The 21,927-nt window shown below is 42.0% G+C and overlaps 2 protein-coding genes across 3 annotated transcripts; one reads left to right on the forward strand and one right to left on the reverse strand.

The window, feature by feature from the left end:
- Positions 1–1,480: 1,480 nt before the first annotated feature.
- Positions 1,481–15,960, forward strand: tnpo3 (transportin 3). Of its 2 annotated transcripts, none has more exons than XM_035147383.2 (23): positions 1,481–1,755; positions 5,188–5,388; positions 5,633–5,706; positions 5,946–6,102; positions 6,627–6,770; positions 6,892–7,067; positions 7,159–7,297; positions 7,657–7,803; positions 8,011–8,118; positions 8,988–9,079; positions 9,254–9,393; positions 9,575–9,766; positions 9,887–9,978; positions 10,139–10,215; positions 10,316–10,376; positions 11,076–11,216; positions 11,441–11,557; positions 11,654–11,748; positions 11,831–11,987; positions 12,095–12,262; positions 12,340–12,452; positions 15,193–15,293; positions 15,378–15,960. In XM_035147383.2, exons 1-22 carry the CDS (start codon positions 1,636–1,638, stop codon positions 15,251–15,253), a joined length of 2,772 nt encoding a protein of 923 aa, XP_035003274.1. In that variant the 5' UTR covers positions 1,481–1,635; the 3' UTR covers positions 15,254–15,293; positions 15,378–15,960. The 2 variants fall into 2 exon arrangements, with proteins under 2 accessions (XP_035003274.1, XP_035003273.1); XM_035147382.2 differs by having other exon boundaries at positions 15,193–15,276.
- A 965-nt stretch (positions 15,961–16,925) lies between these two features.
- Positions 16,926–20,788, reverse strand: irf5 (interferon regulatory factor 5). Its single transcript, XM_035147384.2, has 9 exons — positions 20,564–20,788; positions 19,788–19,970; positions 19,341–19,539; positions 19,149–19,177; positions 19,039–19,066; positions 18,664–18,951; positions 17,852–18,241; positions 17,654–17,772; positions 16,926–17,442 (listed from the first exon to the last, which is right to left on the reverse strand). The coding sequence occupies exons 2-9, from the start codon at positions 19,959–19,961 to the stop codon at positions 17,254–17,256; spliced, it is 1,416 nt and encodes a 471-aa protein (XP_035003275.1). The 5' UTR covers positions 19,962–19,970; positions 20,564–20,788; the 3' UTR covers positions 16,926–17,253.
- Positions 20,789–21,927: the final 1,139 nt, after the last annotated feature.

A 21,927-nucleotide genomic window follows, 5' to 3' on the forward strand; every position in this document is an offset into this window, starting at 1 on the left:
TTGATAATTCATCACTGACCTCATTGATTGATTAATAATTAATTATAAATTATTATTGATCACACTCTGTTCTTAACCCTCAACAAGAGTAAAACTAGCAAACTTTATTAACAGTAAATAAAGCTCAGAGAGTCACAGGTGAGGATAGGGGGCAGGGAGTATTTACAGCATTGGTTGGAATAAACAGTTATAATAATAATAATAATAATATAATGGAAAGTAAATTAATTCAATCAATCAATCAATCAAATTTTATTAGTATAGCCCATATTCACAAATCCCAGTTTGTCTCATGGTCTTTAACAAGGTGAGACGTCCTCTGTCCTTAACCCTCAAGAGTCAAACTACTAAAACCTTTAACAGGTAAAGAAGGTAGAAACCTCAGAGACACATGTGAGGACCCGTCTCCCAGGACGGACACAAGTGAACAGATGTCACGTGGAACAGAGAACATCAGAGAGATCAGAGTATTTACAGCTTTGATTAGAATAAACACTTTGTAGCTGAAGGTCAATGAACTGATGGATTATTGTCAGTAATGGTCGAGTATCTGAGGTGAAATATTATATATCAAGCAGTCTTGTTGAAAATAATAGTCCACGTTTAGCTGCCACCACGATCAGGATCACAATCAGATGGCATAATCCCCAGTCCAACGTCATGATCCACTGCCGCCATCAGGAAAGGTAAATGATCTGTATACGATCTTTTCTAGTCTTAATGACACAAAGCTCTTTACAGTTTTACCATTCACACACTTCACCTATGTGCAGATGTACTTTCTCCATCCACATCACTCACACACTGTCACAGACGTTAGAAGCAGTTTGGTTCAGTATCTTGCCCAAGGACACTTTGGCATAAGGAATGGGGGCAGACAGGAATCGAACCGGTTAGTGGACGAACTGCTCCACCTCCTGAGCCACAGCCCCTAGGGTTATGGTAATGGTTAGTTCACACCCTGTCAGCAGCACAATGTTCTTATCAATGATAAATTTGAAATAAAGTACAAGGAAAAACAAAGTACATTTTTTGTATGAAAATGATTGTATATCTAATAAATAATGAAAAAACGGTGTCATCGTTCTGAATTTTTGTGTTTTTTTGTCATTCATAAGACTGTGACTTCAATCAGAAACAGCACCTAGTTAAACATAGTTAAACGCTGGCCCCTGAAAAACAAGTTTTATCGAAGTGAAACAATTGTTTAAAAAACACAGTAAAGTTTTTCAAAGGCAGTTCAAATCATAAGAGTCAAATAAACTTTAACATTTAAAATAGTTCTGTTCCGTCTATTAACAATTTATTTTTTAACTTGTTATTTTCTAAAATCGAGTTCTGTTAATTAGTTAATAAGTTAGATGGACTGAAATATGAGTTTCTGTATTTGTCCATTAAGACGAAGTTTAATGAGCAGCGACTTTAGAGGTATTTTATTTTTAACGGACCTCTGAAGTCCTCACGTCATGAGCGGAACTAATGTTCCTGTCTGTGTTTCCAGTCGGGATCCAATCGCGGTTGCATGCGGGAAGCCAGTGCGAGATGGCGGTCGATTCTCAGGCCGTGTAGGACTCTTTCAGATCCGCCGTGTAGCTTTAATTTCTGCCTTATCTCATCCCGCCTCTGAGCCGAGATATGGAGGGGGGCAAACCGAACCTGACCCTGGTCTACCAGGCGGTCCAAGCCCTGTACCACGACCCGGACCCGGCCGGGAAGGAGCGAGCCTCGGTGTGGCTCGGAGAGCTCCAAAGATCGGTAAGAAAATGGGAGAGCCCGGGGGACCGGAGGGCGAAGGACGGAGGGTGGAGGGGGTCTGAGGGGGATCTGATGGGCTGTGTCCGGACCCGGGTGTGAATGTTGACCCGCTTTGAAAACACCCGGAGAAGTGAAGTGCGCAGTCTCAGAGGAGCCGCAGCTTCCCGTTAGCATCACAGCTAAGCTAAGCTAGTTAAATGAATGGATGAAAACGCGAACCTTTAGCTTCGTGTTAGCACGATTAGCTGTGTGCTGTCACACACAGACACACACACGCTGCGGTGTTGAGGAGCAAATGTCGCAGTTTCCAACGAATGTTCCGTGTTTCAGGTTCTATCAGGCCCGGTGTGCTAGCTCCTTTAGCATGTTAGCCTGACTGGTGCCACTGCTGCGGTGACGTTTACTCTCTGACGTCATGTAGTTACGTGACGTCAGAGAGTAAACTTCACCGCAGCAGTTTAAGTTATATTAAGTCAATGACCAGTGTTTATCTCTGGTTAGGTTAGAGTTAACCCGAACAGCTGTTCACCAAACTCCAGGCAAAAGATCACAACTTTTATCTGGATTTAAAGATCAAACTATTAACAGGTTTAATAGTTTTAGTCAGTCCTTCTTATTAATTTATTACAATAATCAATAAATACAGAGTTAACCCTGTCAATCATTTGTATTTATTCATCTGATACAATAATCAATCAGTTATTAAATATAATGTTGTTAATGTGACAGGGATCTCTGATGTCACTCTCTCTCTTTCTCAATGAGTGAAACTAAAGTGAGATTTAGTTTCAGGGCGGAGCTCAAACCAGAATCAAATAGGGACCGGGGATCAGTGACTGTATATAAAGACCATCAGTGACTGTATATAAAGACCATCAGTGACTTTATATAAAGATGATCAGTGACTGTATATAAAGACCATCAGTGACTGTATATAAAGACCATCAGTGACTTTATATAAAGACGATCAGTGACTGTATATAAAGACCATCAGTGACTGTATATAAAGACCATCAGTGACTGTATATAAAGACCATCAGTGACTTTATATAAAGACCATCAGTGACTTTATATAAAGACGATCAGTGACTGTATATAAAGACCATCAGTGACTTTATATAAAGATGATCAGTGACTGTATATAAAGACCATCAGTGACTGTATATAAAGACCATCAGTGACTTTATATAAAGAGGATCAGTGACTGTATATAAAGACCATCAGTGACTTTATATAAAGACCATCAGTGACTTTATATAAAGACCATCAGTGACTTTATATAAAGAGGATCAGTGACTGTATATAAAGACCATCAGTGACTTTATATAAAGAGGATCAGTGACCTTATATAAAGAGGATCAGTGACTGTATATAAAGACGATCAGTGACTGTATATAAAGACCATCAGTGACTGTATATAAAGACCATCAGTGACTGTATATAAAGACCATCAGTGACTTTATATAAAGAGGATCAGTGACTGTATATAAAGACCATCAGTGACTGTATATAAAGACCATCAGTGACTGTATATAAAGACCATCAGTGACTGTATATAAAGACCATCAGTGACTGTATATAAAGACCATCAGTGACTGTATATAAAGACCATCAGTGACTGTATATAAAGACCATCAGTGACTTTATATAAAGACCATCAGTGACTGTATATAAAGACCATCAGTGACTGTATATAAAGACCATCAGTGACGGTATATAAAGACCATCAGTGACTGTATATAAAGACCATCAGTGACTGTATATAAAGACCATCAGTGACTGTATATAAAGACCATCAGGGACTGTATATAAAGACCATCAGTGACTGTATATAAAGACCATCAGTGACTGTATATAAAGACCATCAGTGACTATATAAAGATGATCAGGGACTGTATATAAAGACGATCAGGGACTGTATATAAAGACCATCAGTGACTGTATATAAAGACCATCAGCGACTGTGTATAAAGACCATCAGCGACTGTATATAAAGATCATCAGCGACTGTATATAAAGACCATCAGCGACTGTATATAAAGACCATCACTGACTGTATATAAAGACCATCAGCGACTGTATATAAAGACCATCACTGACTGTATATAAAGACCATCAGCGCCTGTATATAAAGACCATCAGCGACTGTATATAAAGACCATCAGCGCCTGTATATAAAGACCATCAGCGCCTGTATATAAAGACCATCAGCGCCTGTATATAAAGACCATCAGCGCCTGTATATAAAGACCATCAGCGACTGTATATAAAGACCATCAGCGACTGTATATAAAGACCATCAGCGACTGTATATAAAGACCATCAGTGACTGTATATAAAGACCATCAGTGACTGTATATAAAGACCATCAGCGACTGTATATAAAGACCATCAGTGACTGTATATAAAGACCATCAGTGACTGTATATAAAGACCATCAGTGACTGTATATAAAGACCATCAGTGACTGTATATAAAGACCATCAGTGACTGTATATAAAGATGATCAGTGACTGTATATAAAGATGATCAGTGACTGTATATAAAGATGATCAGTGACTGTATATAAAGACCATCAGTGACTGTATATAAAGATGATCAGTGACTGTATATAAAGATGATCAGTGACTGTATATAAAGATGATCAGTGACTGTATATAAAGACCATCAGTGACTGTATATAAAGATGATCAGTGACTGTATATAAAGATCATCAGTGACTGTATATAAAGACCATCAGTGACTGTATATAAAGACCATCAGTGACTGTACCATCAGTGACTGTATATAAAGACCATCAGTGACTGTATATAAAGACCATCAGTGACTGTATATAAAGACCATCAGTGACTGTACCATCAGTGACTGTATATAAAGACCATCAGTGACTGTATATAAAGACCATCAGCGACTGTATATAAAGACCATCAGTGACTGTATATAAAGACCATCAGTGACTGTATATAAAGACCATCAGTGACTGTATATAAAGACCATCAGCGACTGTATATAAAGAGGATCAGTGACTGTATATAAAGACCATCAGTGACTGTACCATCAGTGACTGTATATAAAGAGGATCAGTGACTGTATATAAAGACCATCAGTGACTATATATAAAGACCATCAGTGACTGTATATAAAGATGATCAGTGACTGTACCATCAGCGACTGTATATAAAGCCCATCAGCGACTGTATATAAAGCCCATCAGCGACTGTATATAAAGACCATCAGTGACTGTATATTAAAGGGGTTAGGGTTAAAACAGCACTGTGTGATAGTCTGACTGCAGCCTGTGTGTGTGGCTAATCAAACACAAACTGACAATCACATTTATTTAGTTATTAATCGATGTTGTCGGATCATGAATCCGGATCGTAACCCTTACTCTGACAGGGGTAATGACATCACTTCCTGTCCGTCCCTCAGATGTACGCCTGGGAGATCTCAGACCAGCTGCTGCAGTGCAAACAGGACGTGGAATCGTGTTATTTTGCTGCTCAGACGATGAAGATGAAGATCCAGACATCCTTCTACGAGCTTCCTCCTGAGACCCACAATGCACTTCGAGACTCGCTGCTGACCCACATCCAGAACCTCAAAGATCTGTCGCCCATCATTGTCACACAGGTAACACTGTTCACACCTGTTCTTTATGATCCGAGGAACTGAACCAGCCGGTAACGAAAAACACGTTATAGTTTCATTACATTACGTAAATTAGTGTTACACATATATTGTGTTAATGTTTCATTGTTTGTTCTGTCCTGATGTTGCAATAAACCACATCTGCTCCGAGGATCAATAAATATGTTTGATCCTGATCAATAACACTGATCAGTTCAGAAGTTGATTGATATGTTTTCTGTGTCAGCTGGCTTTAGCGATCGCAGATCTCGCTCTTCAGATGGCGTCTTGGAAAGGATGCGTTCACACGCTCATAGAAAAGTAAGAATTCACATAATTTCAACTTTTTACAAACAGGAAGTGATGATTGTAGTAAGGAAGTATCAAGACGATTGCGTCTACAGATAGTTTATATATTTTCATTGAAGAACGAGTGATTACAGTGACAAGATGGAGAAGAGATGAGTCTGTTGAAGACTCGTCTTTGTCCAGAGTGAAGGACAGTTTGATTTATCCTCTGATGATCTGACTCACCTGTCCGTGTCTCTGCCTCCTCTCAGGTACAATAATGACATCAGCTCGATGCCCTTCCTGGTGGAGATCCTCACTGTGCTTCCAGAGGAAGTTCACAGTCGATCTCTACGAATCGGAGCCAATCGTAGGACAGAGATCATCGAGGATCTGGCTTATTACTCCAGCACTGTGGTCACCCTGCTGGTCTGTGTCACTCTACCTCTGACGCCCTCTACTGGTTAAATGTTTCTCTCTTGTCCTCGTGTCAAACACTTTCCTGTTGGCCAGTGTGGAGGGTTAGGGATGGTTTTAACACACATTAAAACAAATAACATTGACTCACATTATTTTACAAACAAAAACACCAACGATCTCCAGTGTGAATTAATGAAACAAGACTAAACATTTAAATAAGTTTTCACTTTTCTGTATCTTAGTTCTTATATTTATTTTCTTAATCAACTGTTGAAAAAACATTCTGGTTTTCATCAGCAGTTTAATGATGTGATTATTCTTCATGATTGCTGTACCTTTTCTTTTTCAGTCATTATTGATTATCTGCGAATCATGTTTCAGTTTTGGATGATTTACTATTGATTGATATCAATAACCCAAACCAGCATTTGTCAGATTCAAAGTACAGCGCTGAGATGATGATTCAGATCAGATTGTCATCTGGACTCAGAGGACAGGTGATGCAACGTCACGCTCTTTGTGTTTGATTTCAGACGTCATGTGTGGAGAAGACGGGCGACAATGAGAAGATGCTCATCAAAGTGTTTCGTTGTCTCGGCAGCTGGTTCAACCTGGGAGTGCTCGACACTAACTTCATGGCTAATAACCAGTTGCTCATGGTTCTCTTCCAAGTCCTGGTGAGAATTACTCATTATTGTTTTATCGTCTTGCAGGTCTACAGGGAAGTCGGCATAAATCACCATGAGAGTGATAAACCAGTGTCGCATCAGCTGTTGATGTTTCCTATTGTCTCTATAGCAGAGGGATGAAACCTCCACTAACCTCCATGAGGCAGCGTCGGACTGTGTCTGCTCGTCTCTCTACGCCATAGAAAATGTGGACACCAACATGGCGTTGGCTCTGCAGCTCTTCCAGGGCGTCCTGACCTTGGAGACGGCCTATCACATGGCTGTAGCCCGAGAAGACCTTGACAAGTGAGGACATGGAGGAAACGGTTTCTGATTGTTGTTCATTGCACTGTCGGTGTGTTTTCAGCTACATGTATGATTTGTTGTGTGTTGTCAGAGTGCTGAACTACTGCAGGATCTTCACCGAACTCTGTGAGACGTTTCTAGAGACGACTGTCAGGAGTCCAGGTCAGGGTATGGGCGACCTGAGGACACTGGAGCTGCTGCTGATCTGTGCAGGACACCCACAGTACGAGGTACGGATATAACCAACACCCACACTGTTTGTTGATGTGTTCAGCTACACGCAGCATCTAGTGTACTTCTGTCCGTCCTGGGAGAGGGACCCTCACATGTGGCTCTCTCTGAAGTTTCTACGTTAATTTCCCCCCTGTGAATAGGTTTTTTTTGGTAGTTTTTCCTTACTTTTGTTGAGAGTTAAGAACAGAGGATGTTGCACCTTGTTAAGATCTATGAGACATATTTTAATTTGTGAACATGGGCTATACAAATATATATATATATATATATATATATTTCTTTTTTTTCTGGGTTTTAGTTATTCGAAATCTTAATCATTAAAGTTCTACTTTTTGTTCTGGTCTTTGTGTTCCAGGTGGTGGAGATTTCCTTTAACTTCTGGTACCGTCTCGGAGAACATCTGTATAAAATTAATGATGCGGCGCTTCACACCATCTTCAGACCGTACATCCAGAGACTTCTGCACTGTTTGGCTCGACACTGTCAGCTGGATCCAGACCACGTACGAGTACTAATCCTGTTTACACTGACATTCTGATGAAATCCTGAACTTTATTATTCACTCTGATCTTAAAAACATTTTGACTGGAGACTGGATTCACGGTGCTAACTGTTGGTGGTTAACTGTGTAACTGGTAAAGTGTTTAACTCCTGAAAACATTTTATTCTTAATCTCGATCTTCAATGCAAAATAATTTTCTCTCAACAGGAGGGAATCCCGGAGGACACAGATGATTTTGGAGAGTTCAGGATGAGAGTCTCTGACCTCGTTAAAGACGTAATTTTTCTTGTCGGGTCCATGGAGTGTTTTTCTCAGGTAACTTTAGTTTATAAAGCTGGAGTTAGTGACTCTGGGAAACAGCTGTTGATATTTCAAAACAAGTACACCCTCAAGGCTCCCTCTGAAGCTCCTCTCCCCCACATTCATGCTTGGCATTGCCATGATTAACCCCTGATCTCAAGTAGTTAGCTGCCACAAACACTAGCATTAACCATAGAGAGAAATACACCCTCTGTATTTACACAAATGGTCTGTTCAACGACTGCGACAGTGAGTGTGTGTCTGCTGTTGAAGAAGCAGACACACACTGATGAATGTTACCTTAACATTAACCTTAATGTTACTTTAAAACCTTTAATCCACAATTAATCTCAAACTGAAGGTTTATTTTATTCTGAGAGCTGTTTTTGCCACCTCTGTTTGGGTTAGGGTGTTAGGGTAAACACTTCTATTCTACGTTAAAAAGGTTCCGCTTGTTCTCAGTTATATTCAACATTAAAAGACATTCTGCTTGTGTTTTTCCTGCATAGAGAATTGCGAGGCAGCCTGTCAAATGTCTTGCTGAACGAATGAATGGGCATGCAGCTATGAAGAAAGATTTTACTTGTTTAAGAGAAGTATCGATCATTATATTGTGATCAGTGTTGATATTGTGATAAGAATCAAATCGATTAGGGAAAGCCGTTGCGATACCCAGCCCTAGTTAAGAAATGACCAATGTATATGGGAACTGTCAAGAAAAGGTATAATAGGCTTATTATTTTGGTGGCAAAAAGGCAGGGACAAATTTCGGGTGTCCCTAAATTAGGTGCTTGTCCACCTAAATGAATAAGTTGAGTGCACCATTGCAAAAAATAAAAGTTAGTCTGGATCCCTGGTTAAAAAGAGTTTCTGCTTGTTCTCAGTTATATTCTACGTTAAAAGAGGGGAACCCACCCTGGGAAGTGACGGAAGCTGTTCTTTTCATCATGGCTGCGATTGCGAAAAGTGTTGATCCGTGAGTATCTGCAGTTTCCTTTCATCTACTGAAACGATTTCCAATCCGAACAGGGAGAAAATATTTGTGAAACAGAAGCTGAAATGTTGAACATATTCAGATTTTAGGAGACTGTTTTTCTTTTTCTTTAAATGCAGTTTAAACCACTTTGTCCTGGGGCTGTTTCATTTACAGAGAAAACAACCCTACGCTGTCGGAGGTGCTGCAGCAGGTGGTTTTACTTCCTGAAAGTGTCCACATGGCAGTTCGATACACGAGCATTGAGCTGGTTGGAGAGATGAGCGAGGTCGTAGACAGAAACCCAAGATTCCTGGGTAGGAAAATCTGTCTGAAAAATGAAATCTGAACACCTTTGTCGGATTCCCCTCCAGCTTTTGTTTCCTTGAACATTTAACCAAACAAATATTCACAGGAAAGTGTTGGCATTCATTTTACTGAGTCACCTGTTTGTGATGAAAGGTCTTTTATTGCGTTGAACTGTGTACTTCCTGTCAGACCCCGTGTTGAGTTACCTGATGAAAGGCCTCAGAGAGAAACCTCTGGCGTCAGCGGCGGCGAAGGCGATCCACAACATCTGTTCAGTGTGCAGAGATCACATGGCTCAACACTTCCAGGGTCTGCTCGACATCGCTCGCTCCCTCGACTCATTCGCCCTGTCCACAGAGGCAGCCGTAGGACTGCTCAAAGGTATGGTAACCCACCTGTGGTGACGTCATCCGTCAGGTGACATGTTTAAATTCATTTTAAAACAGAACACAGGTTCTAAAGTCACACAAGTACACTCACCTGTGTGGTTTACCTGCACAGGTACAGCTCTGGTCCTGGCTCGTCTTCCTCTAGAGAAGATTGCAGAGTGTCTCAGTGACCTTTGTGCGGTTCAAGTCATCGCTCTGAAGAAGGTTAGTGTTTACATGTCCTTTCATCTTTTAACGTTTTTATAATAAATTACATCACTTTGGTTCTGTGTTTTAATAGTTTTTTTTTAATGTTAACATGTTTTGTAAAAGAAATAAAATCTCTGTCCAGTTTTCACGTTTTATATATTTATCTGTTTTTCAGCTTTTAGCAGAAGAATCTACAAACGGTAAATCAGCTGATCCGACTGTTTGGCTCGACCGACTGGCTGTTATCTTCAGGTGAGTTCACCTGTTGTCAAACTTTATATAAATGAACAAATACTGACAGTGATTGTTGTTAGGGTTTATTTTTATTATTTATTTTTACTTTTTTTCCCAGACACACAAACCCCATCGTAGAGAATGGACAGACTCACCCCTGTCAGAAAGTCATCCAGGAGGTAAAACACCTCATGAACTTCATCATGTGACTCACCTGTAGATGATGCTGTGTCATGTGACTCACCTGTAGATGATGCGTGTGTCACGTGACTCACCTGTAGATGATGCGTGTGTCACATGACTCAACTGTAGATGATGCGTGTGTCATTGACTCACCTGTAGATGATGCGTGTCATGTGACTCACCTGTAGATGATGCGTGTGTCACGTGACTCACCTGTAGATGATGCGTGTGTCACGTGACTCACCTGTAGATGATGCGTGTGCATGTGTCACTGTGTCGTGTCATGTGACTCACCTGTAGATGATGCGTGTGTCACGTGACTCACCTGTAGATGATGCGTGTGTCACTGACTCACCTGTAGATGATGCGTGTCACGTGACTCACCTGTAGATGATGCGTGTGTCATGTGACTCACCTGTAGATGATGCGTGTGTCATTGACTCACCTGTAGATGATGCGTGTGTCACGTGACTCAACTGTAGATGATGCGTGTGTCATGTGACTCACCTGTAGATGATGCGTGTCATGTGACTCACCTGTAGATGTTGCGTGTGTCACGTGACTCACCTGTAGATGATGCGTGTCACGTGACTCACCTGTAGATGATGCGTGTGTCACGTGACTCACCTGTAGATGATGCGTGTGTCATGTGACTCACCTGTAGATGATGCGTGTGTCATGTGACTCTTCTGTAGATCTGGCCGGTGCTGTCGGACACTCTGAACACTCATCAGGCTGATAACAGAATCGTGGAGCGATGCTGTCGCTGTCTCAGGTTTGCTGTCAGATGTGTTGGGAAAGGTTCCGCCTCCCTGCTACAGCCACTCGTCACTCAGGTGAGAAACACCGGCTCTGAAACACCTTTGCTGTGTTGTACTTGTCCTATGTGACACACCTGTACGGTCAATGTTGTTGTTCTTGGTAGAGGATTGGTTGGATTTCATGATCAGTAGACTTTCCTCCGATTGTTCAGTTGACCAAAACAAACAGAAAATCTTTCTCCTGATTTAATGAATCTACCTGTTAAGCTGTTTTCTGATTGGATGTTGGTCGTGATCAGATGGTGAGTGTGTACCAGGTGTATCCACACTCCTGCTTCCTGTACCTGGGCAGCATCTTGGTGGATGAGTACGGCATGGAGGAGGGCTGCAGGCAGGGACTGCTCGACATGTTACAGGTAATGATGCACCTGAGCAGCAGGTGAACTCACCAGGATCCAGTCTGATTGTAAAACATTTTGATAATGATGGTGACATGACTCTCCCTCCTCCAGGCTCTGTGTATGCCGACCTTCCAGCTGCTGGAACAGCCCAACGGTCTAAGGAATCATCCTGACACCGTGGACGACCTGTTCAGACTAGCCACCAGGTGAGTGCAGGTCACCTGATCACTTCCTGTTTACACACCAAATGTTGACTCTTCTGATACGTGTGTGTTTGTGCGCACCCAGGTTTGTTCAGCGGAGTCCAGTCACGTTACTCAGCAGCAGCATCATCATTAACATCATCCAGTGTGCGATTGCTGCCAGCGCATTAGACCATCGAGACGCCAACTGCAGCGTCATGAAGTTTGTCCGAGATCTGATTCACACCGGAGTCGCCAACGACGTGAGTCAACGTTCATTTAACAAATTTGTGTCAAAGAAAGTAATATTTTTCAGGAATACCGATAATTTGACTTGTTTACATCTTAAATGTGACTCATGTCTCTGCAGCACGAGGAGGACTTTGAGGTGCGGAAGCAGCTGATTGGTCAGGCCATGGAGCAACATGGTCAGCAGCTAGTCACTCAGCTCATGCACTCGTGTTGTTTCTGTCTGCCGCCGTACACGCTTCCTGACGTGGCCGAGGTTCTGTGGGAGGTCATGGCGTTTGACAGACCTGTGAGTAAACACCTGAGCAGATGCATCAGTCCGACGGTGCCTGTGGATCCTGACCTCTGTGACCTTTGTCGTTTCAGACGCTCTGTCGCTGGTTAGAAAACGCTCTGAAAGGTTTACCAAAGGAGACTTCAGGAGGCGCCGTGACAGTCACACACAAACAGCTGACTGACTTCCACAAACAGGTCACCAGGTGAGACACCGGCAACACGTATGACATAGAACGTCAACATGTATGACACTGGCACGACGCCGACTCTTTTTTGTTTCCTCAACTTTGAGAAAAGTGTAACAAGGCTTCAGGTCATGGTTCTGCTGGAGAGACTTGGACCTGATAAGGTTCTAACAGAACCAGCCAAATAAAAGCTTCTGATTGGCTGTCAAACCAAACGTACAGCTGAGAGCAGGTGTTGTTAAAGTGGGTTGTGTCTGTGTCCGAAATCACTCACTAATCACTATATAGTGACATTTTTTTATTCCCTTCATTGTGGACTCACTGTTTCACACAGTGCATCATGAAAAAAAGTTCACATCCGATGGTCACTAACTGAGCAATATATCCCATCATGCATTACAATCGCAGCATTGACAGGAAGTAAAATGGCGGAGAGGAGAAACACAGACAGCCCTGATGTTTTTTACACCACAGGACAAATCTGTGAGTTGTGACTGTAAAATAAGTCTTTTTCTACTTTTAAGGATTCAATAAGCTTTTTACCTTAAAGTGAAAATAAACATTTACATTTTTGTATGGGATCTTTGATTTTCATATGTTATTGTTGAATGTCAGAGTCCTGCAACAATAACTTAATTACCAGTGCACAGAAAATGAACTGAGTAGAAAGAGCTTTATTCTTTTGCCCATGAGCTCACTGCAGTTATGGTGCGATAGTTTCTATAGTGAGAAGTGTCTGATTTCAGACACAACTCAGGTGTGAAGTGATGACTTGTGATCGGATCATCTGACACATGTCTTCAGGTAGCATTGGTAATTTATAGCTACAGAAATAGCCTGAGTTACTCTGCGTGCACGTCGGCCACAAACTGCAACACCTACGAGAGCAGAGAGAAAAAAGACGAGTAGAAGCAATTTGAAGTTTTAAAAAAAACCCCAACAGATTCATGTTGAGACTTGTTTTTCTCAAATGGAACAAGGACAAATTTACAGCAGGTTCAGACGAGTCCAGAGTTTACCTCAACACACTGATCTGTGTGCGTCTGTGCATGTCTGTCTATAGTTATGAGGCCAATTGTGGTTCAATACCATCATTGTGAGGACATTCTGTCTGGTCCTCACAAGTTCAATGGGCTGTTTGAGGGTTAAGACTTGGTTTTAGGGTAAGGTTTAGGTTAGAGTTAGGCATAGTTGTGATGGTTAAAGTTAGGTTACGGTTAGGGAATGCATTATGTCAATGAGTGTCCTCACAACTATAGAGAGACTGGTGTGTTTAGTCTTATTTTATCAGGTTAAACCCTGGTGGGTTCCAGGCCACCCGGAGTAAATACAAAATAAACGGAAAAACATAGTAAGTAGGTGGAATTTCATATCTTTACAATACAACAGGTACGACACTGGGATTCTATTTCTACTGTATATTGATATCAGTACACACATGTACAATGGGGTTTGTGAACCAGTCAGATACTAAATGAAAATAAGTAGAAAACTATAAAGAACAATAAAAACTAAAGAAAAGACTGTTATTAATGTGTAAAATGTAGTGTTGAGCTTCTGTGCATCAGCCACAGTGAACAGGAAACTAGTGAAGCAGATGCAGTCTGTGGTACTGGGAGCACTTTACGGGTCAGGCTGGTTCTGTTGGGCTCCAGCAGCTGACAGAGGTTCATCCTCTGAGGAGAAGCTAGATCTTTCAGAAACTCATCAGAGGAGCTCAAAGGATCTTGTGGGTCTCTGAAGACCTTGGTCCTCCTCAGAGACTCAAACAATCCACACCCATGACAAAGATGACCCTCTGCTGTGTTTGAATTTATGCTGACAATTAATTCATTAATTTGTATCAATATAAAGTTATTGATCTTTGATATAAAGAAGATAAATTGAACAGACATCCTGTGAATGATAAATGTGTTCGAGTAGCTTATGTATTTTGATAATGAAATACTCACTTCGTTTCACCTCAGTCTTTTTTCTTTGCGGCTGAAAGTTTCATATTTACAGATTTCATTCTATTTAAAACACATACTTTGCATTTCATTTATCATTTGCTGGAAGAGCTACTTTAAATAAAATCTAGCATAAATTAGTATTAAAAAACACTTCTCGAGGTACCTCTGATATTATCTAACTTAACATCCACAGTCTGACTGTATCTAGTGATCCGACAATTCATTTATTTAATGAAAACAATGTCGGCCAAGGATTGACGCCACATGTGAAACATTTTAGTTTGTAATTAAATTCTGCAGCTTCTAATACTAATCCTGACAGTTAGCTGACTGTAAAATGAGATTTAAGCTGCATGCTCATGCCCAACACCAGGTTTATTAAAGCCTGGAATCAGCCTGGATTAGATCCGGCTGGAGCTCAAGTGGAAGCTAATTCAAGCTGGACCTTTTCACTTAAGCTAGTATACTTTTATCCTGAGATAAAGAGATAAGAGTTAATTTATTAGAGACATGCATTTTGTCATTATCTTTAGAATCTTAATATGTAATATGATTGACATGTTATTGCATTTTAATATGTGAAAATACTGAGGCTACTTGATTTATGATCTACACATGCACTCAATTTCTGAAACTGACTCATTACTAACTAATAATGATCCTGAAGCAGCAGCGGCATAACTTTGCAGCGGGCCGCCTGTTGTGTGATGCTGTTGTGTTACACTGTGTGTGTGTGAGTGAGGCTGTTGTGTTAGAAATAGAAAAGAGATACTAAATCTGTTGTATTCATGTTTGTGTTTGTTCAGTGCTGAGGAGTGTAAACACGTGTGTTGGGCCATCAGAGAGTTCACCAGACTGTTCCGATAGCTGCAACCTTCACACCTCACCAGGTAACTGTTCACACCAGGTAACCGTTCGCACCAGGTAACCGTTCGCACCAGGTAACTGTTCACACCTTGTAGTGTTTTCAACTTTGTTGTTTCGTCTTCAGGTTAAATGTTTTGTTGACCAACGTTCAGAGGTGACGGCAAAAATCTGCGACTGCAGACGAGGATCCACAGAACGAGGAAGAGGAGGAGGAAGAGAGACAGAGAACGTTAAGAGGTTACGTGTGAAACAGGATGAATTTCTCTGACAGACTGACAGAGTGAGGACTGACTGAACAGACTGAGTCCTCCCCCTGACCCCTGACCCCTGAACTCACCTGCAGCAGGTGAAAGAGGGCGGGGCCAGGACTGGGAGGAGTTCACTAAGTGAGCTGATGCGGATCACACCTGTTGGATCTTGATGAATCGGAGGACGTGCCTGGTCAACAGTTTTTAAGAGATTTATTTTTGGGACTTTGGTCGTGATGTTTTTTTGTCCGTGCCATTGAATGAGCCAAAAAAATTCCCATGATGCTCTTGGCTGAGCGGCTGCCTGAGGGGGCGTGATCTGGTGGATTTGGCGTCACCTTTGACCTTTTTAACTTTGGTTGAATTTTAGTTGTTTTTCCACAAAGTGAGAGAGACTGACACCATGACATCATCGGTGATGTAGCCTTGTTGTAAACAATAAACAACTGAAACAACAAACAACGTTTTACTAACATTTGACTCGTTTGTTTGAAAGACGTCTGATTCCACCTGAAGCAGGTGGGAAAGTTCACCTCACATTCTTCATCACTAACAGAAACTCGCCTTCGTTCAGGTGAAATCAGTGTGAAACGGAGTCACTGCTGCAGTTAGACAGTGTTTATCTGCTGATGTGCCAACGGGGGCAGTACTGAGTTCAGATTAGAAGCTCACAGGTGATTCCTATGTTTGAGGAAACGTGGGGGTGCGCTCATTCAGTTTATATGAACAATATTCTTATAATTTGATGAAGTGATGCCACCTTTCTATCCCTGATGTTTCCTTTTTACTTTAATTTTGTAATTTGCTGACCTCATGTGGCAGCAGTGGACGACGGAAGCTAGCTTGACTACGACCCTATGTTGCTCATTTCTTTCGCGTCAGATTGATTACATAATTCATCAATACTGAGTCCCATTTAACTGAGGACCAATCAGATTCAAAGAAGATCATCTGACTGGAACACATGTAACAGGAGCTGATTTCAGGTGTTTGATTTTCCTGCGCTAAAGTTTGACTGATGAACAGGTGAGGTCACTGCTGCCTTCTGGGTAATGTGACACTTCCATCCTGTGGTTTCGCCTGTGAAGAAGACATCCAATGGAGTCTTAACTACTATTAACTAACCCTGAACCAGCAGAAACCAGACCATAGACAAACTATTAACAACTACTAACTAACCCTAACCAGAAGACCACACTTGTCAAAACTGATTTAATTTAAATTAAATATAAGTTGATTGATTTTCTGATGTCACTGGATTGAACTTTATCTAAAATCTAAAGGTTCATCCACTGAGGACAATAAAACTATGGTAAAGGATGTTTTTCAGTAGTTTGTAATGATGAGTAGGCTCAGTGCTGCCCCCCTTCAGTCAGTTCACAGATAATTTGTTTCCTGGTTAATGAATCCAAAAATGTGACGAATGAAAGAAAACGTGTTTATTTAATTCCTGAAGACAGACGAAGTGGTTAAACAGGTGAACTGTCAAAATGTTCTAACAGTTTAAATTCGAACAGTTTAATCGATTGAAAGACGGTTAACATGTGTGGTCATTGAACGTGTCACTTCACTGCTCAAACAGGAAACGGTCACTTTTACTTCCTGTAAAAATCAGCTGATGTTTGTTTCTCTGCAGACAAGGACTTTAAAATAAAAAAGTAAGTTCAAACAAATGAAAGTTTGAAACTTTCTTTAAAATAATCACTGTCGATCCCCCTGAGTCCTTCTGTCCAGGGGCCCTGGATGTGTAGATCAGGGCACGTTGGGGGTCCAGGGGCCCTGGATGTGTTGGCTCTGCAGGAGCTTCTGCAGTTCTTTAAACTGCTCCACCGTCTGGTCCTTGACGTCAGGGTTTGAGATCTGTAGTCGGATGCTGTCGGTCGACCAGCTGAGTTCTCCTGAGAACATCTCCGTCAGGATGCGAGCCACAACAGGAACCACCTGAAGACAGGAACCAGGTAGAGACCAGAACAGCCACATTGATACTGGTTGATTAGAACCAGGTTAAAGTGTTTGATGCAGTTTTTAAAGTTAAAAAATAAATCAGATTTACAGCTTTTGTTCTTTATGAGGAAGTTGCATCATGAACCTTTTATAGTTCTGACAGTTAACTGGTTGTTAGGTTTAGTGCTGATGTCTTACGACCTCTGACCTGAACGATGATGAGTTTTTTCTCTTTGGGTTTCTTGTCCGGCCAGTCCTCCCCAAAGCAGAAGTAGATCTCAAAGGGTGGAGGGTTTGTAGCTTCACCTTTCTGGAACAGGATCAGACCTGAGAACAGAACATTTATTCCAACAGGAGGCTCAGAGGTGAAACTAAACGTTTTCTGACATAACCTTTGACTCCTCACCTTGAAGGAATTCATTCAGACTGAAAACTTTGATCTTTTTCTCGCGCTCCAGGGGGTTGGGTGGACTCTGTTCGGTTGTGCCCGGTCCAGACCAGAACACCTTACACTGACAGAGGCGAATGGCGTAAATGTCCTGTTCCCAGATCTCCAGGATCAGACCTCTGTCCATCACATCTAGCAGGGCCTCGGTGTAGAACCGCTGCTTCTGGTTCTGGATCTCGGATGTCCCTGGGAACAGGACCTGCTGCAGGGTGACGGGTCCAAACAGCTCAACCTGTTCCGGGCTTGGCTCTAGATGGCCAGAGTATAGCCGGCAGCCCTGAGGGTTGCTCACTGTCAGAGAGCCCATGATCCGACCCCGGTACTGGAACTTCAGGTCCAGATCTGTTACTGTGGAAACAGACGGAGAGAGACTGTTACTATGTCGACACTGACAAAAGAACTGTTGAAATGTTTTCAACAGAACCTGTGACACGTTAGACCTAGAACAAGTTAACCTCTTAATCCAGATGTTTACTGCACATAACAGAACTAGTTTTTAGCAGTGAACCAGGACCTGAGAACTGTTAAGTCCTGGTCCTGGTTCTAGACCTGAGACTGGGAGGGTTCAGGTTAGATACTGATGTACCAACACCTTCCGCTGCTCCGTTAGACCTTGATCAGTAAAACCACAAACTGAACTGAGACTGGATCAGACACAGGATCTGGTCCAAAATTCTGGACCTGATTGAACAGATAATAAATCGTCTGATTGTTCTAGCTGTACATCATCACAGGGAGGTCAAAGATGAAGGGTCAGAGCTTGCACTCACGTGGGACACTGCTTAGCAGGTCGTACTTGCAGTGTTGCTGGTTCTGGATCCCTCCTATGCTGCTGGCCTCCATCAGGTCCGGCCCAGGGGTTACAGAGGCAGCAGGGGGCGGCAAAGAGTTCAAGTCCTGGAGTCTGGTCGAGAGTCCAGAGACAAAGTTCTGACCCGGGGCCTGGAGGTCAGAGTTCAAAGGTAGGACGGGCACCGGGATCACATGATGAGGTCCAAACATCTCATTGGAAGATAAACTGAACTGATTGAAGGGGGAGGGGTCACTGATCCTGGGATCTGACGAGACATGACATCATACCTTTCCATCATCACATGACATCATAAACCACCTGGTTTCTATGGAGACGGTGCAGTGTTACTTACTGATGGTGAGGTCCATTAGGTTTGGCATCTGAGAATTAAACCGGAACGAGTTAATAATCAATAAATATGAACGAGATGTATTTTATATTTCTACACATTGAATTCTTTACCTCTTCATCATCATCATCATCAAAGCCACCTGAAAAAAACAACCCCAATCAGACGCCATGTGAAATGATTCATATTAAGTTATTTAAATGGTCCAGAGGTTTGATTGTGATCGAGACGATAAAGAACACATTGACTCTGAAGTAGTAAGTAAGTAAACAACAGTAAAACAACCTGAAAAGTGACCAGTTCACCTGTGACATCACCCGTGCTCGCTGGCTGCTCGCAGACCTCGTAGATCTTGTACGGACGAACCGGCGTCTCTTTGGTTCCGTCGTATTTCAGCTGAAACTCTCGACTCTTGTTCAGAGCGCAGCGAAGGTTCGCCTTCCACTTGGCGGGGTCCGGTTCATCTACACCTTCCTGATATTTACCTGTCTCAAGAGCCCATGCCTGCAAGTCACAGAGCAGGGATTACACTCCTAATCTACTCATGCTTATATTTACATGTATGTTTAATGGAACATGTGAAAAATGTCAGTGTTCCTGAAAACATTGACTGCTTCATTTAAAAAAGAGGAAGTGACCTCATTGCTAACATTCAACATGTTTCCTGTTTCTGAAACACACCAGCACACTTCCTTACACACACACACACACACACAGTGTGGTCGTCAGTTGTCTGTCATCCGTGTTCACACCTTGAAGACAGTGTTTTCTTCATCAGACGTTGGCGTGTGGCGTGTAGCGTGTTTCCAGGGGATCTGGAAGAGGCGTTGTTCCGAGTTGATCCACTGGAGACCAGGAAACCTGCCACCGTTCACCTGCGCCAGAAGCCACGGCTTCAGACGGATCCTCCGAGGCTGGACGCTCATGTCAGCGCCCTGCAACATGTATGACCATTGTTCACTAACCATGGAGTAACCGTGGCAACAGTAACATGTGAAACTGTCTTCACAGGAAAACACTGATCAATAAAGTTTGAAACTTTATTCAAAATGTTTTTGTTCTTTAAAAGTTTTGGTAAGTGTAAGTCACAAGATCAGTCATGTGATCAGTCATGTGATCAGTCCGGACCACTTCCAGTCACTGATCCAAGATCCATTTGGATTTAGGTAAATGTTTGTTGGGTTAAGAAAAGAAGGTTAGAGATAAAGTTTTGGGTGAGACTGTTCACAATGAATGGAAGTCAAACTCAAACCCTAACCCACTGTGTGTTAGTGTTTGACCCTTTGTGTGTATATGTGTTACTGTGTGTTTGTGTTACTGTTACTGTGTGTGTGTGTTACTGTTTGCATTTGTGTTACTGTGTGTGTGTGTTTGTGTGTGTGTGTGTATGCGTGTGTTTGTGTGTACATGTGTTTGTGTTACTGTATGTGTGTATTTATGTTACTGTGTGTGTGTGTGTGTTACTGTGTATGTGTGTATTTGTGTTACTGTGTGTGTGTGTGTGTGTGTGTGTATGTGATGAACTCACCTGGTTCGAGTTCGTTAAAAAGTTTCTGGTTCCGATCTTTGATCCTCTGGAGCGTCACAGACGTCACGGTGACGTCACAAACAGACCAACAAAATGAAGCTGAGACGAAAACAAAACGAAACAACAGAAGAAAGAAAGAAAAGAAAGAAAAGAAGAGAAGAAGAAACGAGAAGCTCCTCGACTGAGACCAGAGTGAAGTCTGTCACAACCACTTCCTGTGTGAGTTCACCACCTTCAAAATAAAAGCTCCGTGTTAGAGGAAACATCAATAATTATTAACTAATTTTAACACGAAGGCAGAAAAAAATGTATTACTTGAACAAACATAACAATTAACCATTAGTTACGACGAGTGTGTGTGTGTGTGTGTGTTTGTGTGAGAGAGAGAACTATTGTGGATTTGTCTTATTTTATCTTGAGGGCACATTGTGTAGTTTTGTTGTGTTTGGTCTCTCGACATGTGAAGAAGAAGTTTGTCAACCTCCCTCCTCCCTTCCTATTTCCGCCCACACCGGAAACGGACCAAACTTAATTAATAGGTGCATTCGACTTGATGCAGATGCGTCGCGCTGACTTAATGTGATGCATGCTGGTTATATCATCTAGCGCTGCAAAACATCACCAGGTCACGTGACCTTGAAACCTCATGGGGGAGCCGGCTGCGGTCAGCCAGATGTTCCTTAGCTGCAGCACCTCTGTGACGTCACAACTCTGCTCTGATTGCACTGTTCCCTAGAGGTCTAGTGCTAACGTATATAACCATAAACACATATGAACATAGACACATTTAAACGCAAACATACTGTATATAAACCAGTGGGGTTGTATAAACAAAAACTTTAAAATGATGAAGACATGATGAAGACACAAGGGAGACCATGATTAAGACATGTAGGACGTTTCTCTTCAGAGTGAGTTGCATATATAAATCTGTTTGTTTTGCTGGTGTCTGTGTGTTCACATCGTCATGTGTTTACATCGTGGGCATGGAGGAGGAGAGCACCTCCACCGGTACCTATCAATTAATTAAATCAAATCTTATTAGTATAGCCCATATTCACAAATCCCAGTTTGTCTCATAGGCTTTAACAAGGTGAGACGTCCTCTGTTCTTAACCCTCAACAAGAGTCAAACTACTAAAACCTTTAACAGGTAAAGAAGGTAGAAACCTCAGAGACACATGTGAGGACCCGTCTCCCAGGACGGATCCTCAGAGACACATGTGAGGATCCGTCTCCCAGGACGGACACAAGTGAACAGATGTCACGTGGAACAGAGAACATCAGAGAGATCAGAGTATTTACAGCTTTGATTAGAATAAACACTTTGTAGCTGAAGGTCAATGAACTGATGGATTATTGTCA

The sequence above is a fragment of the Hippoglossus stenolepis genome, chromosome 22 (genome assembly GCF_022539355.2).
Source record: "Hippoglossus stenolepis isolate QCI-W04-F060 chromosome 22, HSTE1.2, whole genome shotgun sequence".
Lineage (NCBI taxonomy): Eukaryota > Metazoa > Chordata > Actinopteri > Pleuronectiformes > Pleuronectidae > Hippoglossus > Hippoglossus stenolepis.